Source organism: Coregonus clupeaformis, chromosome 24 (assembly GCF_020615455.1).
Source record: "Coregonus clupeaformis isolate EN_2021a chromosome 24, ASM2061545v1, whole genome shotgun sequence".
NCBI lineage: Eukaryota > Metazoa > Chordata > Actinopteri > Salmoniformes > Salmonidae > Coregonus > Coregonus clupeaformis.
Window position 1 is genome coordinate 30,101,491 of NC_059215.1, and position 24,127 is coordinate 30,125,617.

General features: G+C 44.6%; 1 protein-coding gene across 2 annotated transcripts in view; it reads right to left on the reverse strand.

Moving 5' to 3' along the window:
* Positions 1-24,127, reverse strand: part of lamb2 (laminin, beta 2 (laminin S)) — a 51,569-nt gene that overhangs the window by 11,763 nt on the left and 15,679 nt on the right. For both annotated transcript variants that reach the window (XM_041846226.2, XM_041846227.2), the window contains exons 3-21: positions 19,729-19,898; positions 19,484-19,619; positions 16,931-17,004; positions 15,827-16,015; positions 13,943-14,006; positions 9,964-10,163; positions 9,677-9,797; positions 9,330-9,518; positions 8,902-9,081; positions 8,597-8,709; positions 3,925-4,004; positions 3,692-3,827; positions 3,424-3,582; positions 2,234-2,361; positions 1,940-2,075; positions 1,149-1,341; positions 896-1,039; positions 453-684; positions 184-353 (exon numbers count right to left, since the gene is read on the reverse strand). In XM_041846226.2, the coding sequence (XP_041702160.2) occupies positions 184-353; positions 453-684; positions 896-1,039; positions 1,149-1,341; positions 1,940-2,075; positions 2,234-2,361; positions 3,424-3,582; positions 3,692-3,827; positions 3,925-4,004; positions 8,597-8,709; positions 8,902-9,081; positions 9,330-9,518; positions 9,677-9,797; positions 9,964-10,163; positions 13,943-14,006; positions 15,827-16,015; positions 16,931-17,004; positions 19,484-19,619; positions 19,729-19,898 (2,814 nt within the window). The remainder of the gene's footprint in view (positions 1-183; positions 354-452; positions 685-895; positions 1,040-1,148; positions 1,342-1,939; positions 2,076-2,233; positions 2,362-3,423; positions 3,583-3,691; positions 3,828-3,924; positions 4,005-8,596; positions 8,710-8,901; positions 9,082-9,329; positions 9,519-9,676; positions 9,798-9,963; positions 10,164-13,942; positions 14,007-15,826; positions 16,016-16,930; positions 17,005-19,483; positions 19,620-19,728; positions 19,899-24,127) is intronic.

A 24,127-nucleotide genomic window follows, 5' to 3' on the forward strand; every position in this document is an offset into this window, starting at 1 on the left:
GAGTTTAATCACACTAACAGATCTCTTTTCACAGTGCATCATCAACCCTATGATGCATCTGCTCATTCATGCAGACATGATCAAACGTCCTTCGTCCGCTTCCCTGGCTGAAGAAGAGTAGGAAGAACAGGGGAGGGAGAAAGAGAAGACACCTCAATGGAGAAATGGAGGCGTGGGCTGTACCTGTGTATCCTTGGTTACAGTTGCAGACCACTTGTCTGTTGCGGTTGTCCTGGTAACAGGAGGCAGCGAAGTGGCGTCCGCTGTTTGGGCCATCTGGGCAGGGGCAGGGCCGACATTGGTTACCATTACCTGTGCCCAACACTGGGTTGCCATAGTAACTGTTGGCACACCTTGAAATACAGCAATAGCAGTTGGCTTGTCAATAACATTACATTGACTACCTTAATTCTTATTTCAGATTCCCCACTGTCCCCATGGTGAATCCTAACCTGTCACATTTGTCTCCTCCAGTGTTGTCCCTGCAGTTGAGACAGGCTCCGGTCCTCTGGTGGCACTCCTCAGCGTGTCCATTACACAGGCATTGCTTACAGTTGGGGAAGCCCCAGTGTCCTGCCTGGCAGCCATTGCACCGCTGGCCAAACGCACCCGGGCGGCACGGGCACTGCCCAGTCAGCTGGTCACAGAACCGAGTGACCACACCTTCCAGATTGCACTCACATGCTAGAGAGAGCGGGAGGGAGGGAGCGAGAGAAAGAGATTTATAGGAAAGTGTAGATCAAGAGAGGAGTGGGTCAGTAAGTAATGAGGCAGCAGGGGGCGCCACCAGTACAGCTGTTCACATAAGTGGAATAGACAGACAGTACAGTACAAACCCTACTGTACCCTACTGGATAACACCAGGAGTTGCCTTTACTCTTTGTGCGACACTAACATTTACATCCTGCAGGTCCAAAGCCGTACGTCCCAGGAGCACACTGGTCACAGCGACGTCCAATCACGTTTGGCCTACAGCGACACTGACCTCCGTGCATGTCACATACTGAGCTGACTGAGCCCTGGGGGTCACACTGGCAAGCTGTGAAGAAAAAAGAAGTGATTTTCATTTCATTGTGAAAATAATTACCAGGCATCCTTGATGACAGCAGATCTTGATTATGGATGAGGGAATTTCTGGAATGACTTACGCAGGGCTCCATCGTTAATGATGGCTGACATGCTGGTGATGAGTTTGGCACAGACGTCGCTGATCTGGGGGCGTGTCACGCTCTTGGCCCCCTCATGGCAGCGGTAGCGCTCGTAGCTCTGCTTCCGGGCGATGGAGGCGGGGTCACCGCCAATGAACATCTCCAGGGAGGAGTAACGAGGGAGCAGGGAGATCTGGAGAGGAAGCAGGGAGGAGCGTTAGCTGGACTGCATAAGAACATAATTAGACAGAGAGAGAGAGAGAGATAAAGAGATTTGCAGACCAAATCTTGTTGAGTGTTAAGGTTTTTTAAATAATTTATTTTGTAATTTTTACCCTTTTTTTGTGATATCTAATTGGTAGTTACGATCTTGTCTCATCAATGCAACTCCCCTACAGGCTTGGGAGAGGCGAAGGTCGAGTCATGTGTCCTGCGAAACATGACCCGCCTAGCCGCGCTGCTTCTTAACACACTGCTCACTTAACCCAGAAGCTAGCTGCACCAATGTGTCAGAGGAAACACTGTTCAACTGACGACCGAAGTCAGTTTGCAGGCGCACGGGCCGCCACAAGGAGCGCGATGAGCCAAGGAAAGCCCCCCGGCCAAACTGTTCCCTAACCCAGATGATGGTGGGCCAATTCTGTGCCGCCCTATGGGGCTCTCAGTCACGGCCGGCTGTGATACAGCTTGGGATCAAACCCCCGGCTGTTGTGGCGCCTCAACACTGTGATGCAGTGCCTTAGACCGCTGCGCCACTCGGGAGGCTCAATTTGTTGAGTCTTGATACTCACAGAGTCCACTAGAATGTTGGCAGCGGTAGTACCGATAATGAGAATACTGTTCCCATCCAGATAGCCACTGAACTCAAAGCGAAGAGTGTAGGTCACTCCTCTCTCCATGCATACAGGTTGAGGCAGCACGACAAACCTGCAGCACACACAAACACACAAACCACACACAGAAAAATGTAAACTTTAAGGAAATACAAAATTACTAACATCCAATTACACAAGTGTATCACTGTCACCTGAGCCAGACACAAGGGCACTGTATATTCCATGGTGAGGTGTGTGTGAGTCCCTCACCTGGATCCTACAGGCAGGGACACAGTGAGCATGTCGTCTGCAGGGATGGTGTTTCCACATGGGCTGCTGGTGGGAATGGGCCCTGGCCGAATGATCGTCACACGGACCTCCCCCCAGTCACGTGGCATCTAACACAACACACACACCACAATAACAGTCATATACAGTTACACACTGTACTGTGCACACCCAGAAAACAGAAGGGAGTGTGTGTGTGCGTACGTACGTGCGCGTATGTGCGTATGTGTTAGGCTTGGGCGGTATACCGTACATACGTATACCGGGGTATTTGGAAAAAGCCACGGGATGATTTTTCAATACTCTCAAAACTATTTCTTAGAAGTTTTTCAATACATTTAAATATTTGTAGCTACTTTTTAAGTTAATATCTGCAGTCAACTTGTGCAATACAGAGATAAAGCAGATTGTGTTCTTCATTTTACCTGTCACATTATTTTACATTATGAAGCTTACCATTGTTCCCCAGAACAGTTGAGCCACTCACGTGTTTGTTTGTAAACAGCACAATGAGAGAAAGCGAGCCAATGAGTCCATAGCGCTCTACATCTATCAGTGAGTCTCTGTTGTGTGGCGCACATGAGATGATGAAGTTACACTTGTAAGCAATTCACTACAACATGTTTGCCATCAGTTATCTTATAATGGCTTTCTGCCAGAAGTCAAAGAGCTGTGGATGAGTTATCTTGTGGATGAGTTATCTGTACAGCTGTCATTTTTTCCCTGTGCTTCCTACTAGCGTTTTTTTCCTCCTCCGTTCTTCTCCCATCTTCTCTGTGTACACATACTGCTCTTCCTTCAGAAAAGCATGCATCATAACTTTGTTCATTTGCACAATTTATCTCATTCACTTTCGCTTGTAAATGTCCACACTACTACTATATATGCTTGTATAACTTTATGAGCTGGATTTGCCTGTTTTTGCAATTAGTTTATGTTAGTTTTCACTCGTTAGCATTTAGCTAACAGCATCTACGTGATTTCGCTATTAGTTTGTACTAACTTTGTTAGCATTCTGGTAATAGAGGCCCAATGGGCTTTTCTTGCGTTTTAATGCCCCCTTGTGTGCTATGCTGGTAATACCGTAAATCCCGGTATGAGAGAAGGATGGTATGACAATATGAAAATCTTGATACCGCCCAAGCGTCGTATGTGTGTGACTAGGCACTAACCTGTGGCTCATAGCGGATGAGGAGGTCGTACTCCATGGAGTACGGGATGTTGTTGATGGAGAACTCCAGGCTGCTGCCCTCTGGGACCTTGGCAAACCCAGTGCCAGTCCAGGTGGCAGGGCGCCCAGGCTGGTGCTCCCTCTGCTCCACACTGCAGCCCTGGAGACACACAAATACCATCAAGCATTCACACAAAGTCAAACATAGACAGTACAAACAATCCAAATAAGGGTCCACCCCAGTCTTATCTGTAAGAAGTAGTAGTTACCTGTCCCAGTATGGCGAGCTCAGCCTCGTAGGTATAGTGGTCCAGAGCCATGAAGTACCACCCAGACTGCACCTGGGTACATTGACGGCCCATCATATGACTACGACAGCGGCACTGCCCATTCTCCATTGAGCAGCTGGGGAAGACACATAAGAAATATATGCAGTAAGCATGTAACCCCTCGACAGCACCCCCAACCCAGAACATCTTCCTGCGGCCATGCTGTCACTCACTGGTTATCTGTGGCTCCGCCCACATCACAGTCACAGTCTCTGCAGCCATTCAGGTCGTGACTCAGTGCCCAATGTTCTGGCTGTGGGCAGACAAACAGACAGCTGTTAGCACCAGACAGATGACATTCCTGACTACCTACTACATCAGCCAGGGTTACTGGACCTTACATCATAGGTAACTTCTCAGATATCTCAACCAGGTGTTCCTAGCTCCAAAATGACATACTGTAGATACATCCTGTCTGTCAAAGGACAGGCTGGTAGAGCTTAAGTTATGGGTGCAAAATAGTGGTTGTCTGTTCTTGACTTTAAAACAAGCCTTTATGTCGTCTGCCAAGTGGAGCAGCGGTCTAAAGTGCCACTAGAGATCCTGGTTCGAATCTAGGCTCTGTTGTAGCCGGCCGTGACCGGGAGACCTATGGGGCGGCGCATAATTGGTCAAGGGTAGGGGAGGGAATGGCTGGCAGGAATGTAGCTCAGTTGGTAGAGCATGGCATTTGCCTACGCCAGGGTTGTGGGTTCGATTCCCACGGGGGGCCAGTATGAAAAATAAAAAAATAATGTATGCACTCACTAACTGTAAGTTGCTCTGGATAAGAGTGTCTGGTAAATGTAGCTTTTTAGAGTTTAGGATCCACTTAGTCAGGACTACAGCTGACCATTTTTAGCATGCTGTAACCTGCTGTAACCTACACCACCCGGAGAGGCCTGACTAAATTTAGATATGAAGCCCCAAGCAGGGCTTTACATTCCTGGGTACTGTTACTGGCACAGCAAGGAAGTTATGTGAGTGACAGGGGGATGTGAATCACTCAGAAACACCAATGACTCTTCGGGAGGGTGTATGTATGTACAGTTGAAGTCGGAAGTTTACCTACACCTTAGCCAAATACATTTAAACTAGTTTTTTCACAATTCCTGACATTTAATCCTAATAAAAATTCCCTGTTTTAGGTCAGATAGGATCACCACTTTATTTTAAGAATGTGAAATGTCAGAATAATAGTAGAGAGAATTATTTATTTCAGCTTTTATTTATTTCATCACATTCCCAGTGGGTCAGAAGTTTACATACACTCAATTAGTATTTGGTAGCATTGCCTTTAAATTGTTTAACTTGGGTCAAATGTTTTGGGAGCCTTCCACAAGCTTCCCACAATAAGTTGGGTGAATTTTGGCCCATTCCTCCTGACAGAGCTGGTATAACTGAGTTAGGTTTGTAGGCCTCCTTGCTCGCACATGCTTTTTCAGTTCTGCCCACACATTTTCTATAGGATTGAGGTCAGGGCTTTGTGATGGCCACTCCAATACCTTGACTTTGTTGTCCTTAAGCCATTTTGCCACAACTTTGGAAGTATGCTTGGGGTCATTGTCCATTTGGAAGACCCATTTGCGACCAAGCTTTAACTTCCTGACTGATGTCTTGAGATGTTGCTTCAATATATCTGCATGATTTTCCTTCCTCATGATGCCATCTATTTTGTGAAGTGCACCAGTCCCTCCTGCAGCAAAGCACCCCCACAGCATGATGCTGCTACCCCCGTACTTCACGGTTGTGATGGTGTTCTTCGGCTTGCAAATGTCCCCCTTTTCTTCCAAACATAACAATGGTAATTATGGCCAAACAGTGCTATTTTTGTTTCATCAGACCAGAGGACATTTCTCCAAAAAGTACGATATTTGTCCCCATGTGCAGTTGCAAACCGTAGTCTGGCTTTTTTATGGCGGTTTTGGAGCAGTGGCTTCTTCCTTGCTGAGCGGCCTTTCAGGTTAAGTCGATATAGGACTCATTTTACTGTGGATATAGATACTTTTGTACCTGTTTCCACCAGCATCTTCACAAGGTCCTTTGCTGTTGTTCTGGGATTGATTTGCACTTTTCGCACCAAAGTACGTTCATCACTAGGAGACAGAACGTGTCTCCTTCCTGAGCGGTATGACGTCTGCGTGGTCCCATGGTGTTTATACTTGCGTACTATTGTTTGTACAGATGAACGTGCTACCTTCAGGCGTTTGGAAATTGCTCCCAAGGATGAACCAGACTTGTGGAGGTCTACAATATTTTTTCGGAGGTCTTGGCTGATTTCTTTTGATTTTCCTATGATGTCAAGCAAAGAGGCACTGAGTTTGAAGGTAGGCCTTGAAATACATCCACAGGTACACCTCCAATTGACTCAAATGATGTCAATTAGCCTATCAGAAGCTTCTAAAGCCATGACATCATTTTCTGGAATTTTCCAAGCTGTTTAAAGGCACAGTCAACTTAGTGTATGTAAACCTCTGACCCACTGGAATTGTGATACAGTGAATTATAAGTTAAATAAAAATTATTTGTGTCATGCACAAAGTAGATGTCCTAACCGACTTGCCAAAACTATAGTTTGTTAACAAGAAAGTTGTGGAGTGGTTGAAAAAAATGAGTTTTAATGACTCCAACCTAAGTGTATGTAAACATCCAACTTCAACAGTATTACATTTACATTTTAGTCATTTAGCAGACGCTCTTATCCAGAACGACTTACAGTTAGTGAGTGCATACATTTTCATACTGGCCCCCTGTGGGAAACGAACCCACAACCCTAGCGTTGCAAGCGCCATGCTCTACCAACTGAGCTACAGAGGACTACTTACAGTGAGGGAAAAAAGTATTTGATCCCCTGCTAATTTTGTACGTTTGCCCACATACAAAGACATGATCAGTCTATAATTTTAATGGTAGGTTTATTTGAACAGTGAAAGACAGAATAACAGCAACAAAATCTAGAAAAACGCATGTCAAAAATTATATAAATTGATTTGCATTTTAATGAGGGAAATAAGTATTTGACTCCTCTGCAAAACATTACTTAGTACTTGGTGGCAAAACCCTTGTTGGCAATCACAGAGGTCAGACGTTTCTTGTAGTTGGCCACCAGGTTTGCACACATCTCAGGAGGGATTTTGTTCCACTCCTCTTTGCAGATCTTCTCCAAGTTATTAAGGTTTCGAGGCTGACGTTTGGCAACTCAAACCTTCAGCTCCCTCCACAGGCCGTGTGTTTTGGGTCATTGTCATGCTGGAATACCCATCCACAACCCATTTTCAATGCCCTGGCTGAGGGAAGGAGGTTCTCACCCAAGATTTGACGGTACATGGCCCCGTCCATCGTCCCTTTGATGCAGTGAAGTTGTCCTGTCCCCTTAGCAGAAAAACACCCTCAAAGCATAATGTTTCCACCTCCATGTTTGACGGTGGGGATGGTGTTCTTGGGCTCATAGGCAGCATTCCTCCTCCTCCAAACACGGCGAGTTGAGTTGATGCCAAAGACCTCCATTTTGGTCTCATCTGACCACAACACTTTCACCCAGTTCTCCTCTGAATCATTCAGATGTTCATTGGCAAACTTCAGACGGCCCTGTATATGTGCTTTCTTGAGCAGGGGGACCTTGCGGGTGCTGCAGGATTTCAGTCCTTCACGGCGTAGTGTGTTACCAATTGTTTTCTTGGTGACTATGGTCCCAGCTGCCTTGAGATCATTGACAAGATCCTCCCGTGTAGTTCTGGGGTGATTCCTCACCATTCTCATGATCATTGCAACTCCACGAGGTGAGATCTTCCATGGAGCCCCAGGCCGAGGGAGATTTACAGTTATTTTGTGTTTCTTCCATTTGCAAATAATCGCACTAACTGTTGTCACCTTCTCACCAAGCTGCTTGGCGATGGTCTTGTAGCCCATTCCAGCCTTGCGTAGGTCTACAATCTTGTCCCTGACATCATTGGAGAGCTCTTTGGTCTTGGCCATGGTGGAGAGTTTGGAATCTGATTGATTGATTTCTTCTGTGGACAGGTGTCTGTTATACAGGTAACAAGCTGAGATTCGGAGTACTCCCTTTAAGAGTGTGCTCCTATAATAATAATAATATAATATGCCATTTAGCAGATGCTTTTATCCAAAGCGACTTAGTCATGCGTGCATACATTATTTAATTTCTTTTTTTTTTGTGTATGGGTGGTCCCGGGGATCGAACCCACTACCCTGTAGTTACAAGTGCATTGCTCTACCAGCTGAGCTACAGAGGACCACCTAGGACCTCCTAATCTCAGCTCGTTACCTGTATAAAAGACACCTGGGAGCCAGAAATCTTTCTGATTGAGAGGGGGTCAAATACTTATTTCCCTCATTAAAATGCAAATCAATTTATAAAATGTTTGACATGCGTTTTTCTGGATTTTATTGTTGTTATTCTGTCTCTCACTGTTCAAATACACCTACCATTAAAATTATAGACTGATCATTTCTTTGTCAGTGGGCAAATGTACAAAATCAGCAGGGGATCAAATACCTTTTTCCCTCACTGTATGTATGTCTGTACAGTACCAGTCAAAGGTTTGGACACACCTACTCGTTCAAGGGTTTTTCTTTAATTTTTATTATTTTCTACATTGTAGAATAATACTACATGATTCCATATGTGTTATTTCATAGTTTTGATGTCTTCACTATTATTCTACAATGTAAAAAATATAGAAAAACCCTTGAATGAGTAGGTGTGTCCAAACCTTTGACTGGTAGTGTATGAATGAAAGGAAGGGGGGATGAGAGAGAAACGAAAGAGAGAGAGCCGAGAGAGGGAAGAGAGAGTGTATCTCTGTGTGTTATGGTTAGAAGAGGGAGGCTCTCCTGGACCCTTACCAGACACTGGTCACAGCTGCGTCCAGTGACCAGTCGCTTGCAGAAGCAGTCCCCGCTCACAGGGTCACACTTTGGGCTCTCTGACACAGTACCCCTGGGGTCACACTGGCAGGCTGAGGGGGGCATAGTAGTAGTTATGGGGGCATACATTATTTTATTCAAAGCACTGAGAGAGATTAACAAAAAAGATTGAACAAAAGATTGTTCCAAAATCTAACATAAAAAATACACAAAATGGGGGTCATTTGGACTACAATCAGTGCAATTTGTCAGAATGAATCATGATTGTGCTCCTCTCCACTCACGTTGGCACCCGCGGAGGTTCTCTGCACTCAGGCCGAAGAAGCCAGACTTGCATTTGTCACAGCGATGCCCCTCCACGTGGTCCTTACAGCGGCACTGCCCAGCGATCATGCCCAAGGACGGCTCGTCATGCCCGTCACAGATGCCCCCGTTCAGGGAACCATCAGGATCACAGTCACAGGCTAGCAGGAGGAAGACAACAAACATCCTGTTAAACTTAACCACCATAATCATACAGTAGTACGTACTACCTAGAAAACGTGTAAACACACTAACATCTAATGGACATAAAGTGATACCAGGGATTCAAACGTGAAAATAACCTGTACACGTACATACCTATGCCATCACTCATACACAGTATGATAATGTGAGAAATATACACACAGTTCCTGTGCCCCAGTCCTGAGGGTCGATCCCCTCTACTCACCAATGCAGATCCCCGGGTCTCTGATGTCCCTGCTGGGGTCCATGTAGTAGAATGGTTTACACATCTCACAGTTGCGTCCCATGGTGTTGTGGAGACAGTGGTCACAGACGCCACCGCTGGCATTGCCCGTGGCCAGGTACACCGCCATGTCAAAGTGGCACTGGTTGGAGTGGCCGTTACAGTTGCATTCTGGGAGAGACAAAGGGTACAGAAACTAACATCATAATCAAGATTCTCATTCCTTTGGTTATGACTTATGACTGGTGTGTTCATAATAATAATAATCAGTGATGTTAGGAGAGGAGTAAGAGATGTTGCTTGTTATGGTGTGGTCCACCACCACTCACTCTTGCAGGCGTTGGTGTTGCGTCCCTCAGCCGGTCTCCAGGGCATGTCGCTATGGAAGTCATCACACAGCTCACAGTTGAGACCCTTCGTGTTGTGCTTGCAGACACACCTCCCATGGACCTGTGAGACAGGGAGGCTGAATTACATAAATCGCAGGGAATTCTAAACAAACCCTCACATTCTAACTCCTCTCTGCACAGATGCCTCTGTTTTCATACACAGCAATCTATATAGGGTAGTCTTCCTCCATACAACTAGGGGGCAGTGCTGTGTTCCCCTTACTTACCATGCCCTCCTCATCCTTGATCCCATCGATGGGGGCACACTCGGAGGCGTGGCCATAGCAGAAGCAGTTGCCGCGGACGACCAGCTCGTACATGGCATAGTAGTACTTCTCCTTGATCTCCACGCGGGAGTCCAGCAGGTTATCTCCCAGGGTGTGCAGCTTGGTGAAGTTCACACGCAGGTTAGTGATCTTCAGCTGGTCTTCAGGATACAAGAGGAAGAGAAGAGAGGTAGAGGGGGGAGACAGAGAGATTAGGAGATATACAACAAGATATACAACGAGCTATATGAACATCCTAATTCCTATACTTCAAAGCCAAAGGAAAGGTTCCAGCTACCTTTCCTTTGTGGGTGTGTGGGAGGGGGGGGGGGGCACTGTGAGAAGGAGAGACCTCGGGAGGAGTGGTGAAAATAAGGGGGGACTGAAAGGGCAGGGGCAGGGAGGGTGTTGTTAGGAGACTTGGGTTGCTTCCCAAATGGTACCCTATTCCCTATATAGTGCACTACTTTTGACCAGAGCCTTATGGGCCCTGGTCAAAAGTAGTGCACTATAAAGGGAATAGGGTACCATTTGGGACGCAATCCTTGATAAACTCTCACAGAGGGACGGTAGGTTGCTACTGTGCACAGAACATTCCCTGCTGTCAGTCACGCTCCAGCTGTTCACTACGAAACCATACACAAAATGTATCATTTTACCAAATATTTACGAAGAGGTCATCATTTCATGGAGTCTGTGAAGAAAGAAACCACATGGAAAAGTGGTAAGCAAGTTAGGTCCAAAAAAACGGATTTTCCCCAAGTCAAATGAATATATTGTTAGTTTCATGATGCTTGTATCTAAACTAAAGTATATCATTTTAAGACTGTTCTATACATCAGTTGGGGTATCTATAAGCTTCAATATGAGGTCCTAAACCTAGCATGAAAGTGCATCCTTGTAGCTGTGTGGGCTACTATAGTCAAAATGTTTGCCTTGGGGTAAGTTGAGACAATAGTTGTGCCAATGACAAGATTAGCAAATTGAAGCATTTTCTTCCCAGGCGTAATGCAAGACATTATCGCTGGGATATGAGGTAACAACAGGGCCTGGCCTATGTTAAAAGTGTTTAAAAAAGTGTTTAGAATTAAGGTGCTACACATATGATTTATTTTTATTTTTGCATTATTAATTTCAGAAAATGTCCATAATGTATCTGCCACTAATAGTGGAATGATAGTGTTTCACAGTATTACTTACCAGTGGTGGGAAAAGTACCCAATTGTCATAACTGAGAAAAAGTAAAGATACCTTAATAGAAAATTACTCAAGTAAACGTGAAAGTCACCCAGTAAAATACTACTTCAGTAAAAGTATTTGGTTTTAAATATACTTAAGTATCAAAAGTAAATATTATTGCTAAAATATACTTAAGTATTACAAGTAAAAGTGTAAATCATTTCAAATTCCCTATATTAAGCAAACCAGACGGCACCATTCTCTAGTTTTTTTTATTTCCGGATAGCCAGGGGCACGCTCCAACACTCAGACATAACAAACAAACGAAGCACGTGGTTTAGTGAGTCCGCCAGACCAAAGGCAATAGGGATGACCAGGAATGTTCTCTTGATAAGTGTGTGAATTGGACCATTTTCCTGTCCTGCTAGCCATTCAAAATGTAACGAGTACTTTTGGGTGTCAGGGAAAATGTATGGAGTAAAAAGTACATTATTTTCTTTAGGAATGTAGTGAAGTAAAATAAAAACTTGTCAAAAATATAAATAGTAATGTACAGATACCCCCAAAAACGACTTATTAAGTACTTTAAAGTATTTTTACTTAAGTACTTTACACCACTGTTACTTACCTGCCAGTGTTGTGATTGGCTGTGATATTCGCCTATTGATTTCTCCCGCCGGAGCGGAATCTGTTGTCAAACTGGGAAAGCTGTTCTGACTTTGTGGTTGTGTTATCTAGTGGAAATCGATAATTTCCTGGTTGCAAAAATTCTACACTGTTCGCTCAATTTCAGTTTATGTGAGAAAACAAGCACTGAATAGTGTAGTGAATTATTGTACCATCTAAATTAAATATATTTTCAATAACAAAAATATTGCTTTTACAGCTGCTCGAAGCTGGTAGACCAAAACCGCTGTTTGAAGCTGGTGGACCAAAACTGAAAGTAACATTTTGGTCCACAAGCTTCAAACAGCTGTAAAAATGATATTTTCTGTTATAGATTTTTTTTTAATGATTAAAAGACAGCAAGCGATTGTGATTGTGTTTGGTAAATAAAGATAGACATGGTTTAAAAAGGTAGTGGTAATATTTCATTCACTACAGAAAGTTGTAGGCGGCTTAACTTGTCATGAGGCTCAATTTACCCCATACCAGGGGTAAGTTGTGCCAAGAGACCACTTTTTTTGGAGAAGCTATGCTTTCAAAACTGTTATGTTTACATGAATTCTGATTATTTCCAGGGATAAACAACATCCTGAAATACAGTATATGTAGATATCTTTGTTAGAAAGAATACTATATTTCCCTTGACGGAGTGATGCTGAATGTAAAAAATGGCTCAACTTACCCCTACAGACTACCGAAAAAGAGATGCGCTACAGACAGTGTGTGGAATCAATCAGCACTCTCTCCGCTTGAACACAGTGTTTCAACACAATCAAATGGAGAATAATTCACACCTCTAAGCAAAAAAGCAGTGTTTTGGGGCGGCTACCTTCACTGTACTCCTACTAAACACTTATTAGTATTCTTTGTGTGGTTACTTCCATTACCTACCTTCATTTGACTCACATACAGTGCAGGAGTTATTGTTTCATTCAACTAAAGTTAGTGAAGAGATTAGTGTAGAGTACCTCTGTTCCATTCATCTACACTGAAAATGAGAGAGGGGAGAGCAGCATGGCAGCCTCAAATCCAGGCCCTATCAGTACTCCTGGCCTCTGTTATCTGAGCGTATCCGTTCTCACACACAGAAGAGGCCTGTTCTCTAGACCTTGACAGGCAAAACACCACTCCCTTTCTCACAAACCAGTGGGACAATAAGTTCCACTGTTCCACAGGACTTTGGGGAATATCAGGCTGTTGCCAGGGCCACAATACACCATGTCCAACTCTTATGAGTATCAGTGAGGCCACTGCTAAAGTCATTTCATTGTTATTATGAACATACTAATGTACCTCCTGCTAATAGCTCCCCCAACTTCCCTGACAGGATTACCTCTATCAGAACAGAGCCATCCATATTTAAGCTCTCTAGCTGTGGAGGATCTCTGCATGGGAAAGTGCTCAAACTAAACCATAGGCATTCTGTAACGGTATACCCCCCTGACAGGCAGCCTTCATTTTAACGCCCTCCTCTAAGACATCCTCCCTCCATGTTGATATTCTATGGCACGCTAGCAGATTCCACTGCCTCCATTACAGCAGGAAAACATCAGGTTTCAGCACTTTAATTACTAAACCCCCTCAAAATGTGTCTCTCTCTCTGTCAAACCCGAGCTAAAGCCGATATAGAGTGAGAGCTCCAATTAGATGTACCATAAGGGTGAGCTAATGAGTGACTTAGACTCAGGTTCCCTTAAACAAGTGGAGAGCAGTAATGAGCATGCCAGTGTGCTAGCTACTCATTCAGAGTGTGTCTGTCTGGACAACATGGAAACATATCCAGTTAAAGGGTGAGGGTCAATCTATACCTTGGTTTTATTAAGACTCTTAAGAACAGAGCCTCCCGTGTCACTACTTAGGGAAGGCTGCTCTTACTCCTGGAAAAACAGTGAAGTTATGCCGGTCAAAATAGAAGGGCCAGCTTGTGTGGGAGAGAGAGAGCAGCTGGTTTTCACATCCCGCTAGGCTTCAGACTCCAGAGTGCAGACTGTCATGGGCCATTATGTTTAGGTGTTGTACTGTATGAGCATGGCAGATTGTAATTATATGGTAGGGTGGCAGTTGCTGTATCATGTCATCTATGAGTGTATCTTACTCTGAATGTTGGGGCTGTAGGGGTCCTCAATGTGGATGGCAGGGTCCAGAACTCTGTAGATAGCCTGGAGGAAGAAGACGGACAGGACAGGTGGTTGAATGCCATTTTAATGTATGTACAGTGGGGAAAAAAAGTATTTAGTCAGCCACCAATTGTGCAAGTTCTCCCACTTAAAAAGATGAGAGAGGCCTGTAATTTTCATCACAGGTACACGTCAACTATGACAGACAAATTGAGGAAAAAAAATCCAGAAAATCACATTGTAGGATTTTTTATGAATTTATTTGCAAATGATGGTGGAAAATAAGTATTTGGTCACCTACAAACAAGCAAGATTTCTGGCTCTCACAGACCTGTAACTTCTTCTTTAAGAGGCTCCTCTGTCCTCCACTCGTTACCTGTATTAATGGCACCTGTTTGAACTTGTTATCAGTATAAAAGACACCTGTCCACAACCTCAAACAGTCACACTCCAAACTCCACTATGGCCAAGACCAAAGAGCTGTCAAAGGACACCAGAAACAAAATTGTAGACCTGCACCAGGCTGGGAAGACTGAATCTGCAATAGGTAAGCAGCTTGGTTTGAAGAAATCAACTGTGGGAGCAATTATTAGGAAATGGAAGACATACAAGACCACTGATAATCTCCCTCGATCTGGGGCTCCACGCAAGTTCTCACCCCATGGGGTCAAAATGATCACAAGAACGGTGAGCAAAAATCCCAGAACCACACGGGGGGACCTAGTGAATGACCAGCAGAGAGCTGGGACCAAAGTAACAAAGCCTACCATCAGTAACACACTACGCCGCCAGGGACTCAAATCCTGCAGTGCCAGACGTGTCCCCCCTGCTTAAGCCAGTACATGTCCAGGCCCGTCTGAAGTTTGCTAGAGTGCATTTGGATGATCCAGAAGAGGATTGGGAGAATGTCATATGGTCAGATGAAACCAAAATATAACTTTTTTGGTAAAAACTCAACTTGTCGTGTTTGGAGGACAAAGAATGCTGAGTTGCACCATACCTACTGTGAAGCATGGGGGGTGGAAACATCATGCTTTGGGGCTGTTTTTCTGCAAAGGGACCAGGACGACTGATCCGTGTAAAGGAAATAATGAATGGGGCCATGTATCGTGAGATTTTGAGTGAAAACCTCCTTCCATCAGCAAGGGCATTGAAGATGAAACGTGGCTGGGTCTTTCAGCATGACAATGTTCCCAAACACACCGCCCGGGCAACGAAGGAGTGGCTTCGTAAGAAGCATTTCAAGGTCCTGGAGTGGCCTAGCCAGTCTCCAGATCTCAACCCCATAGAAAATCTTTGGAGGGAGTTGAAAGTCCGTGTTTCCCAGCGACAGCCCCAAAACATCACTGCTCTAGAGGAGATCTGCATGGAGGAATGGGCCAAAATACCAGCAACAGTGTGTGAAAACCTTGTGAAGACTTACAGAAAACGTTTGACCTGTGTCATTGCCAACAAAGGGTATATAACAAAGTATTGAGAAACTTTTGTTATTGACCAAATACTTATTTTCCACCATAATTTGCAAATAAATTCATAAAAAATCCTACTATGTGATTTTCTGGAATTTTATTTCTCATTTTGTCTGTCATAGTTGACGTGTACCTATGATGAAAATTACAGGCCTCTCTCATCTTTTTAAGTGGGAGAACTTGCACAATTGGTGGCTGACTAAATACTTTTTTCCCCCACTGTATGTATACAACTATAGTAATCCAGTGATCACAATACATTGAAAATACGTATTTTCAATGTATTTTCAAACAAAAATATGTATTTTCAACCAACAATAAGTATTGTCAACGTCTTTCCAACATCTTGTGGTCATAGGGAAGACTGATTTATCCCCAGCCAATCAGACTCACCTCTCCCTCTGTGGACGGCTCAATGTCAGAGTAGCGCGACTCACAGATGACGTCGTCCACTTTGCGCAGGGGACCCTTGGATACCCCGGGGAAGACCGAGTCACAGTCGTAGGCAAAGTAGCGGTACACCTGCCAGTTACGTCCAAAATCTGCAGATCGCTCAATCACCATGGCTGCTGGGCGAAATGTCTGTGTGCCAAGAGAGGGGTGTGATGTGTGATGTGTGTAGTTGCACATTTGAAGACACAGAACATTTGTATATGCTGCATAGATTTGACACACTGTCTAAGGCAGGGGTCTCCAACAGGTCGATCGTGAGTTACCAGTTGCTCACAGCCCACCTACGAGTAGCTCACCAAACAATTCCAAAAGTATATGCAATTTTCACGTGTTCCACTGCAAACTGTAATAAACAAATCTTACAAGTATTAGACACCGCAATTTCCCAGCTACTATCTAAGCAACGCAACATTGACATTATCCCACCCTGGTTAGCCACTATTGGCTTAAAAAGCCAAACCTAACACAATATCTGCCAATTAATTCCCATGAATATTGCCCCTTTCTGTCTGTGTGGTGCAGGCGTTTGTCTATCACTCCATGTGTAGCCAGTTGATGTGATAACCGTCTTGTGGGTTGACAGAAATGGAAAAAAGGGGAATAAATGGTCTTATGATATGATTTATGCATTGACATCAACTCAGAACATCCAATTTTGGTGTTTCTCTATGAATAACTGTAATTTTGAGAGTGAAAAACTCAAAGAAATCTAAAACCAGGAAAAATAAAACTATGAAAACATAATTTGGGAATATATAAAACATAATTTTTGGGGAAGAAATCACAGATTCTATAGGGCCCCCTTAGAGTTGTTTATTAACCATTATTTTACCAGGTATATTGACAGAAATCATAGTGCACTACTTTCTCTTGTACACTAAAGACCCGGAAAGAGTTGCAGGGGAAAGGAGAAGAACGTGCCTATTTGAAAGCTAGAAAGAAAATGAGTAGCTTGCGACATGTTAATCTTTTAAAAAGTAGCTCTCATGCTAGAAAAGGTTGGAGACCCCTGTTCCAAGGGTTACTAAGTGCTCTGTGTCTAACCTTGAAGATCATGATAAGATGAGTAAAATGGAATTCTGCCTCAAGGTCCAGCTGAATGAAGACATCAGGCTTTCCTGAAGACAAAATGAGAGGGACGGAGGAAGAGAGGGAGAGAGAAAGAGAGAGAGGTTATGTCAAGCTTTATGTTGTTGCTATTAAATCTACAATTTATGCACTCAATCAACCTGTCAATCTGTCTGTTACAGGAAATGCAAACCCATGTTTTCACCAGTGATAACTCAACTACCAGCTGTGAGGGAAAACCCTGTCCGTCTTTTGGCTTGAGTAATGGCATCTGAACAGGAAAAAGCATTCTCGTCTTGGCTGGAGATGTGGTCGTCCACATGGGTAATTCCACACACTTCCTGAGCACCATCCATCCTGAAGAACCACTTGAGTTGGGCCATTATTCACAATTAATTGGTAGAGAAGAAGTCTTCAGTTCCAATAGTAGTGTAGGAGGTTCTGCCTTATGCCAAGGGGGCATGTCCCCTTCTAGCAGGTGGAACATTTAACTGCTACAGCATATAAATAACATAATAACCACAGTAAAAAGTCCCATCAGAAATGTCTACATGCCACAACGTAGCTCAAAGGGAAACCTCTGAGAACACCCAAAACACATGCTCATAAAGCTAAGTGCTTTAAGGATCTTTTCCCATATTCAAATGCAGTTTGAAGTGAATCCAAACAGCAGGAAGACAATGATAAAATCCATAACTCAGCACATGAAACAATGAGAGAGGTAATGACAGAGTACAGCTTCCGGGGTGGCACCTCAACATTAACATCACTAGCTATCTACCCCTCAGGCAGGCTGTGGTGTGGTGTGATGGGAGCCAGGCCTGTGGAAAAGTAACACAATAAAATAAAAAGATATCTGGAAATAACAGAGAGAGAGTCTCACAAATCTTCTGAAGATTCATACAATCATAAACCACCCTGATACACACATACTGTATATACACACAGAGACACATTTGTGAGTAAGAGGTCAAACTGGATGTCGGCCGTTGGGGCTATGAGTCTGTGCTGTAGGCAGTGAACCATTACCTGCACTCATTAATGAAAGGCTCATCAGGAAGGAAACAGAGGGAGAGGAAAGGAGAGGAGGGTGTGTTAGAGCCAATGAGTCAGGGTGGAGGAGAGGGAGAATGAGGAGGAGAGAGAAGCAAAGAGAGCGAAAGGGCAAGGGAAGGAAAAGCGAGAAAGAACTGGAGAGTGGGAGAGGGGACACAGCGATTATTATTATTTTTTTACCGCTGTTGTGAGGCTTGGCTAATGGAGAGCAATTAGTAACTGGTACACTCCACTAACGGAACCAACCCACTCGCACATCCTTCTTGTAGCCTACTTGATACCACTTCAAAGTACCACAGAGTAGAAGTGGCCCAAGCTGCTATACAGAACAGTGGATAACCCAGCCTTCCACTCCAAGCCCTTTAGGAACTTAGTAAAGGAAGGGGCCTCACACCAGAGAGACACAGGGACTGTGGTCTACACGCATGTAGCACAAGCAGCCCACTGTGCTTCATATCACATACTCTAAAGCCCTGCCAGAAACGCCATGGAGACTGGGAGTAAAAATAGTGACTGTTTCCTGTCCCCCACCTCTCAGTGTTCTACATAGAGTACAGGCAGTGCTATAGTGGTCCACAGTAGTCAATCACTCAGAAATAGACCTGAAATGGGCTTTTGTTTGCAGTGATGTGGGCTCTCATGAACAATGAAGAAGGAGAATTGCTCAGCTGGTCTCTTGAAATAGTTTCTCCAAATCTAATTCTCTATCCCTCCATCAGCGTACCCCTTCTCTCTTTCTCTCTGACTCCCACTCTTCCTCTGAACCCTTCCTTCCCCACCCTCCTTTCCTCTCTTCTCTTTCTCGTTCCTGTCTTTGTTGGAGTGCCAGGGTACAGCCTGCTCTGTTATTATCCCCATACAAACAGCTGTGGGCCTGTGTCTGGTCTGGGTCTGGTCCAGGCAGAGTATAGTAGGCTACTACAGAGTACAGAGGGTGATTTAGTGTGATGGAGGCTGTGGACCTCTGGGTTTTGAAGGCCCTTCAGAACAGAGCTACCAGAACTCACTGTAATGACTCAATGCGGCTTCCAGGATCCTCGGCCCCCTCTCTCTCCCCCATATCTCACCCTCTCACTACTGCTTCCTCACTCTGTCCTTCTGCCCTTTTCTACTCCACTCATCATCCCTCCCTCTTCCACTCCCCCTCTCTTTCTCAGTCTCTGAACAGACCTGTTATTAATAGTAGTAACCAAGATTAGGCCTCTAATAATACGGCTGATATGGATTCTGTATGAGTTCATACCACTGACAGCTGCATGTGGGGGGCATGTCATGTAACCAAAGGCAGGGGGCAGAAATAGAGGACAAATCTGTTTTAACACTGCTTCTCATAAAATCAAAGGTTCACTATACTTTCTCAAAAGTTGCAACATGGTGAATGATTTTATGTATAATGTTTTAATATCAAACCGTGTATATACATTTAAACATGGATATAATTGCAACCCCTATGAATGCAATCTCAATTCTCACCATTCTCTGACTGCCACCATGACTTCTTGCGGTGTGGTTTGAACGTGGTGATGACGTTCTCAATGCGGTGACTGATGGTGTTGTAGACAGGATCATATGGCCGGCGAGAGTCACACTGGAAACATTTCTTCTCATCCTACAGGGGTCAGAGGTGACACAGGTCAGAGGTTAAACAGAAGCTCAGGACAGAGGGAGGTGAGATGGTAGGTAGGGGGAGTGAGAGGATGTTGGAGACACACAAACACCTGTAAGTGACTGACGATGCAGTAGGGGTCTTTCTTCCTGGAGCCACATGTAGATGATGTCTTCAGGCTCTTCTCACGGCCCACCAACAGGTCTCCTGTTGCCGGGTAACAGCTGCCATGGGTACAGCCGTGGGCGTGGTCTGGCTCCCGGGCGCTGGCATATGCCAGGGCTGGAGAATAAAGAGGAGGTTAACAAAAGGACAGGAAACAACATCACAGCTGAGTCACTTAGAGTGAAGAAAAAAAGATGATTGTTTAGCTAGATGGATCACTCCTCTGTGTTAGAAAACAAATCACTCTCTATCTCTCTCTCTCTCTCTTTCTAAGACATTACAGGGCCATGAACTCTAATCAGTACAGGAAAAGGACGTCAAGAGAGGAAGTAAGCCTATGTTTAATCCTGAGACCAAAACAGAGCCCAACAAAAGTTGCTGCTAGCCCACCTGCAGCTCAACAGTCAATGTTTAATTAATAGGAGTAACAATGTTTTAAAAAAACAATTAGAGAGATTATCATTTGGGGAATCTGTTAGCAGTGCCTCACTCTCCTGGAGTCCAAAACGGTTGACCTGACATGGGGCCCTACAGCCGCTAAATCTGGAAACAAACCCATAGGTCAACAGGGAGGTCAACGAGGCCAGGTTCTGACAGCACAGCAGGAAAGTGTGTATGCGTGTGTGTGGGCATGTGAGCTTGTGTGTGTCTCTGTGTGTTAGTCTGTGTGCATGCATTTTCGTGTGCGTGTGACTCGATGGATGAACTGTGTGTGGGGTGTTTGAAAATAACCCAACAGTCGTCAAGCATTCCAGTCAACATCCTGAAATATATTCCTAGTGAAGTGCTAGTGGGACGTGGAGACGCTCAGTCTAAAGAGCAGGGCCAGGGAGGGGGTCTGACAGGGTCTTACTGAGAGGCTCTGTCTGTCTGTCTGTCTACAGCAGGTGTGTCTAAGGCACTCTATAGATACAGGAAGCAAAAACATGCAACACAAACAGAGATAAATACGTACACGATGAATCAACATTCAGTATTCTGCTGCATATTATGATTTTAGGACTGCTTTGGATTGTGAGTCTCCTAGGAAAAGTCCTGAGGAGATTTCACAGAGACGACCAACATAAACATGACACTCTCTAGAGGAGACCTGTGTTTGCCTGGCAAACAGACTCACACTGGTACCACTGCCAGGCACCAAACACGCACGCACGCTCACAAAACACACACATAACACACACACACACACACACCACAGTGATACACTTGCCATTCAGTCAACACATAATAATGACTATACCTTAGAAAATGCCTAGATCATATGTTTCCTATGCCAACAGTGCATTTGTGTAGACAGACAATGATGGGAAGATGTGAAACACTTTTCTTTGAGTAAGGATAATATCACTTCAATACTGTTATCTGAATGCTGTAGTAATGTTATCTCAGTTCCCTTTCCTGTTGCCAGGAAACCTCACTGTGGTAAATCAAGCTAGGCCTGTGTAATTATGCTGTAACCCCAACATTCTGCCCTCAACAATTACTTAGCCAATTAACAATAGAAAAACAAGAGAGAAGCAAGACTTTAAAACAAGAGCAAAAACAAACTAAATGGCCTGAGACATAACTGCACAATACACTTTTCCTTCTTTTTTCTGCAAAGGCTATAGTCTTTGGTCATGAGGGGTATATAGAGAGGGAGGGGGAGATAGAGAGATAAGAGACAGAGTGAGATGTGAAAAGGAAAAGGAAGCGAGGGAGAGAGAGAGAGATGGATAAATACAAAGCCTCTGTAGAGACATTGAGAGGACTCATCCAGGCGCAACATGATATCTATTTTGGTTGTTGGCACACACTCAAAGGTGTGTGTATAGTCTGTAAAGAGCGGAGATGGAAGGGGGGGGGCTGATGTACAGACTATAATTTCAGGGCCTCTCCTAAACTCTTTTATCTTGTCTCTGTCTTGTCTGTCTCTGTTAGAGAGCTTTCACAGACCTCCTACACCCCTGTCCCAGTCCCTGGACAGAGGCTGAGGGAGTTGACATCACAGTCCCTCCAGAACACAACAAGATTGGCTCACCAGGTTATATACAGTTTAACATCAGTCAACTGAAAGCCTTTTTACATTTCAGTATTTATTTCTCAAGGGTGAGAGTTATTTTGATCAAAGCACAATGTATGAGAAGCCTATTTGATGATTAACCACCCTCTTTCTGTCAAGTAAGTCATACAGAAATTGGTTTGACCAAATGACATTCCCACTTGATGCTTTAATAACAAGCATATTTGGAATGTTTGATTTCAACCAGGGAGGATGGAGAGGGAGGGTTGACTAAGTAGCAGTGTGGCCATCTCATCTCAGCAGCTCACTCTTACTCTCTGCCATTCTCTTACCCATACATGGACAGGCAGTGAGGAATGCAGGCTGATCAGCTGAGAGGGAGGCGTACCTCCGAGCTAACAAAGTCTAGCCTAGCCACATACCAGGAGAGGTTGTATTAGCCTAGCCACATACCAGGAGAGGTTGTATTAGCCTAGCCACATACCAGGAGAGGTTGTATTAGCCTAGCCACATGCCAGGAGAGGTTGTATTAGCCTAGCCACATACCAGGAGAGGTTGATTTAGCCTAGCCACATACCAGGAGAGGTTGTATTATCCTAGCCACAGACCAGGAGAGGTTGTATTAGCCTAGCCACATACCAGGAGATAGCAGAAGTGAGCTTTGCCACAAACAAGAGATACTGCTGTACAAGCCTACTGTTCAACGTAATGCTAACAAGAAGAAACATCCTCCCCTTTTTGGCAGAAATAAAGAGATCAAATCCATTAAATGTGCTCTAAACTGACCATCATTATAAATCTCAGTCAACATGCTGTTCCATTTTGAGTGATTCTCTCCTCTGCCCTGGGCTATAACTGGAACTCCACTGCACTATGCACTACTAATGTGGTTTATTATGTGTATAATAATAGTTATTTCCATGTCTTCCCAAAACAAGTGTAATGAGTTTGGATTGGACAGCTCCCAGCATCCTCTCTGTTCTACATTCGGCCTTGCCAAGGCTAATCTCCCTGTAATGGCCTGGACCACTACACAAAGAGAGGGTGCTTCTCTCTCTCTCTCTCTCTCTCTCTCTCTCTCTCTCTCTCTCTCTCTCTCTCTCTCTCTCTCTCTCTCCCCTGTATCATTTCTCTCTCTCTCTCTCTCTCTCTCTCTCTCTCTCTCTCTCTCTCTCTCTCTCTCTCTCTCTCTCTCTCTCTCTCTCTCTCTCTCTCTCTCTCTCTCTCTCTCTCTCTCTCTCTCTCTCTCTCTCTCTCTCTCTCTCTCTCTCTCTCTCTCTCTCTCTCTCTCTCTCTCTCTCTGGTATGTACTGTACTATAAGCATCTATGTGAAACCCCACTGCCTGTTCTGGCACACTCTGGAGAGATGGGATTAACACTGCTGTGCCTGTCAGCTTTGTTACACAGCTGCCTGCCGCCAAGTCACTTTCTTCTGTTTCTTCTCCTTTTCCTCAACTTTCAATAAAGGTTCTGGCACTTTGTTTTCCTAGGTAGGCTTAGGTGGAGGATTGTTAAGAATGAGACAACCAGTCATTGTCCCCCAGAGTTAGAGGAACAGGGACATGACATGTTACTGCTTTGTGTTAGGAAAGAGACAGGAGGGATGGCGATGTGACATCAAGACGACACATTCCAATCTGACTGGGTGACAGAGACGAGAAAGAGTCTGCTCTCAGCATCTTCCTAGGAGTAAACATTGGAACCAATCATGAAGACAAACACACTCGCATACAGTACACAAATACACAGACACTCATAAAAGATTAAAGGGAGATTTTTACCCCCAAAAATGACAGCTTTGGAGATTATGCCACTGTACATCTAGAACACTTGTTTTCAGGATAGTTGATGGCAGCATTTTGAGCTTTTGGAGCAGCTTGCGTGTGAAGCGAGGAAACAGAATCAGAATAGCACTGCAGACAGGCAAACGTCCCTACATGGCATACAGTACCTGACCTGAATGTGCATGTGGCTTTGAGAGAGAGCACAGATAAGTATAGAACTGGCCCAGAGCAAACTAGCCTCCACAGGGCAGGAGAAAGTCAACAGCCTTTTATTTTTAAACCCTCCCGCTAATTAGTTTACATTCACTCTATCCTCCTCTCTTTCCCTCCTCTCTCTCTCTCTCGCTGATCTCTTCTAATGAACAGTCTACTCCCACATCCAGAGAAGGGCGACTCTCTCCTCCTTCCTCTCCTCCCTTGCAGCATTGACTTCTGGGAATCTCACTTCAGATCGTGATTCCCCGGGGGAGAGGAGAGGTGTCGCAGGCAGGCAGATTGGCCGAGCAGGGATGGAAAGCAGAACTCCTAGACTCCGAAAAAGTTGTGGCCATCGGTACCG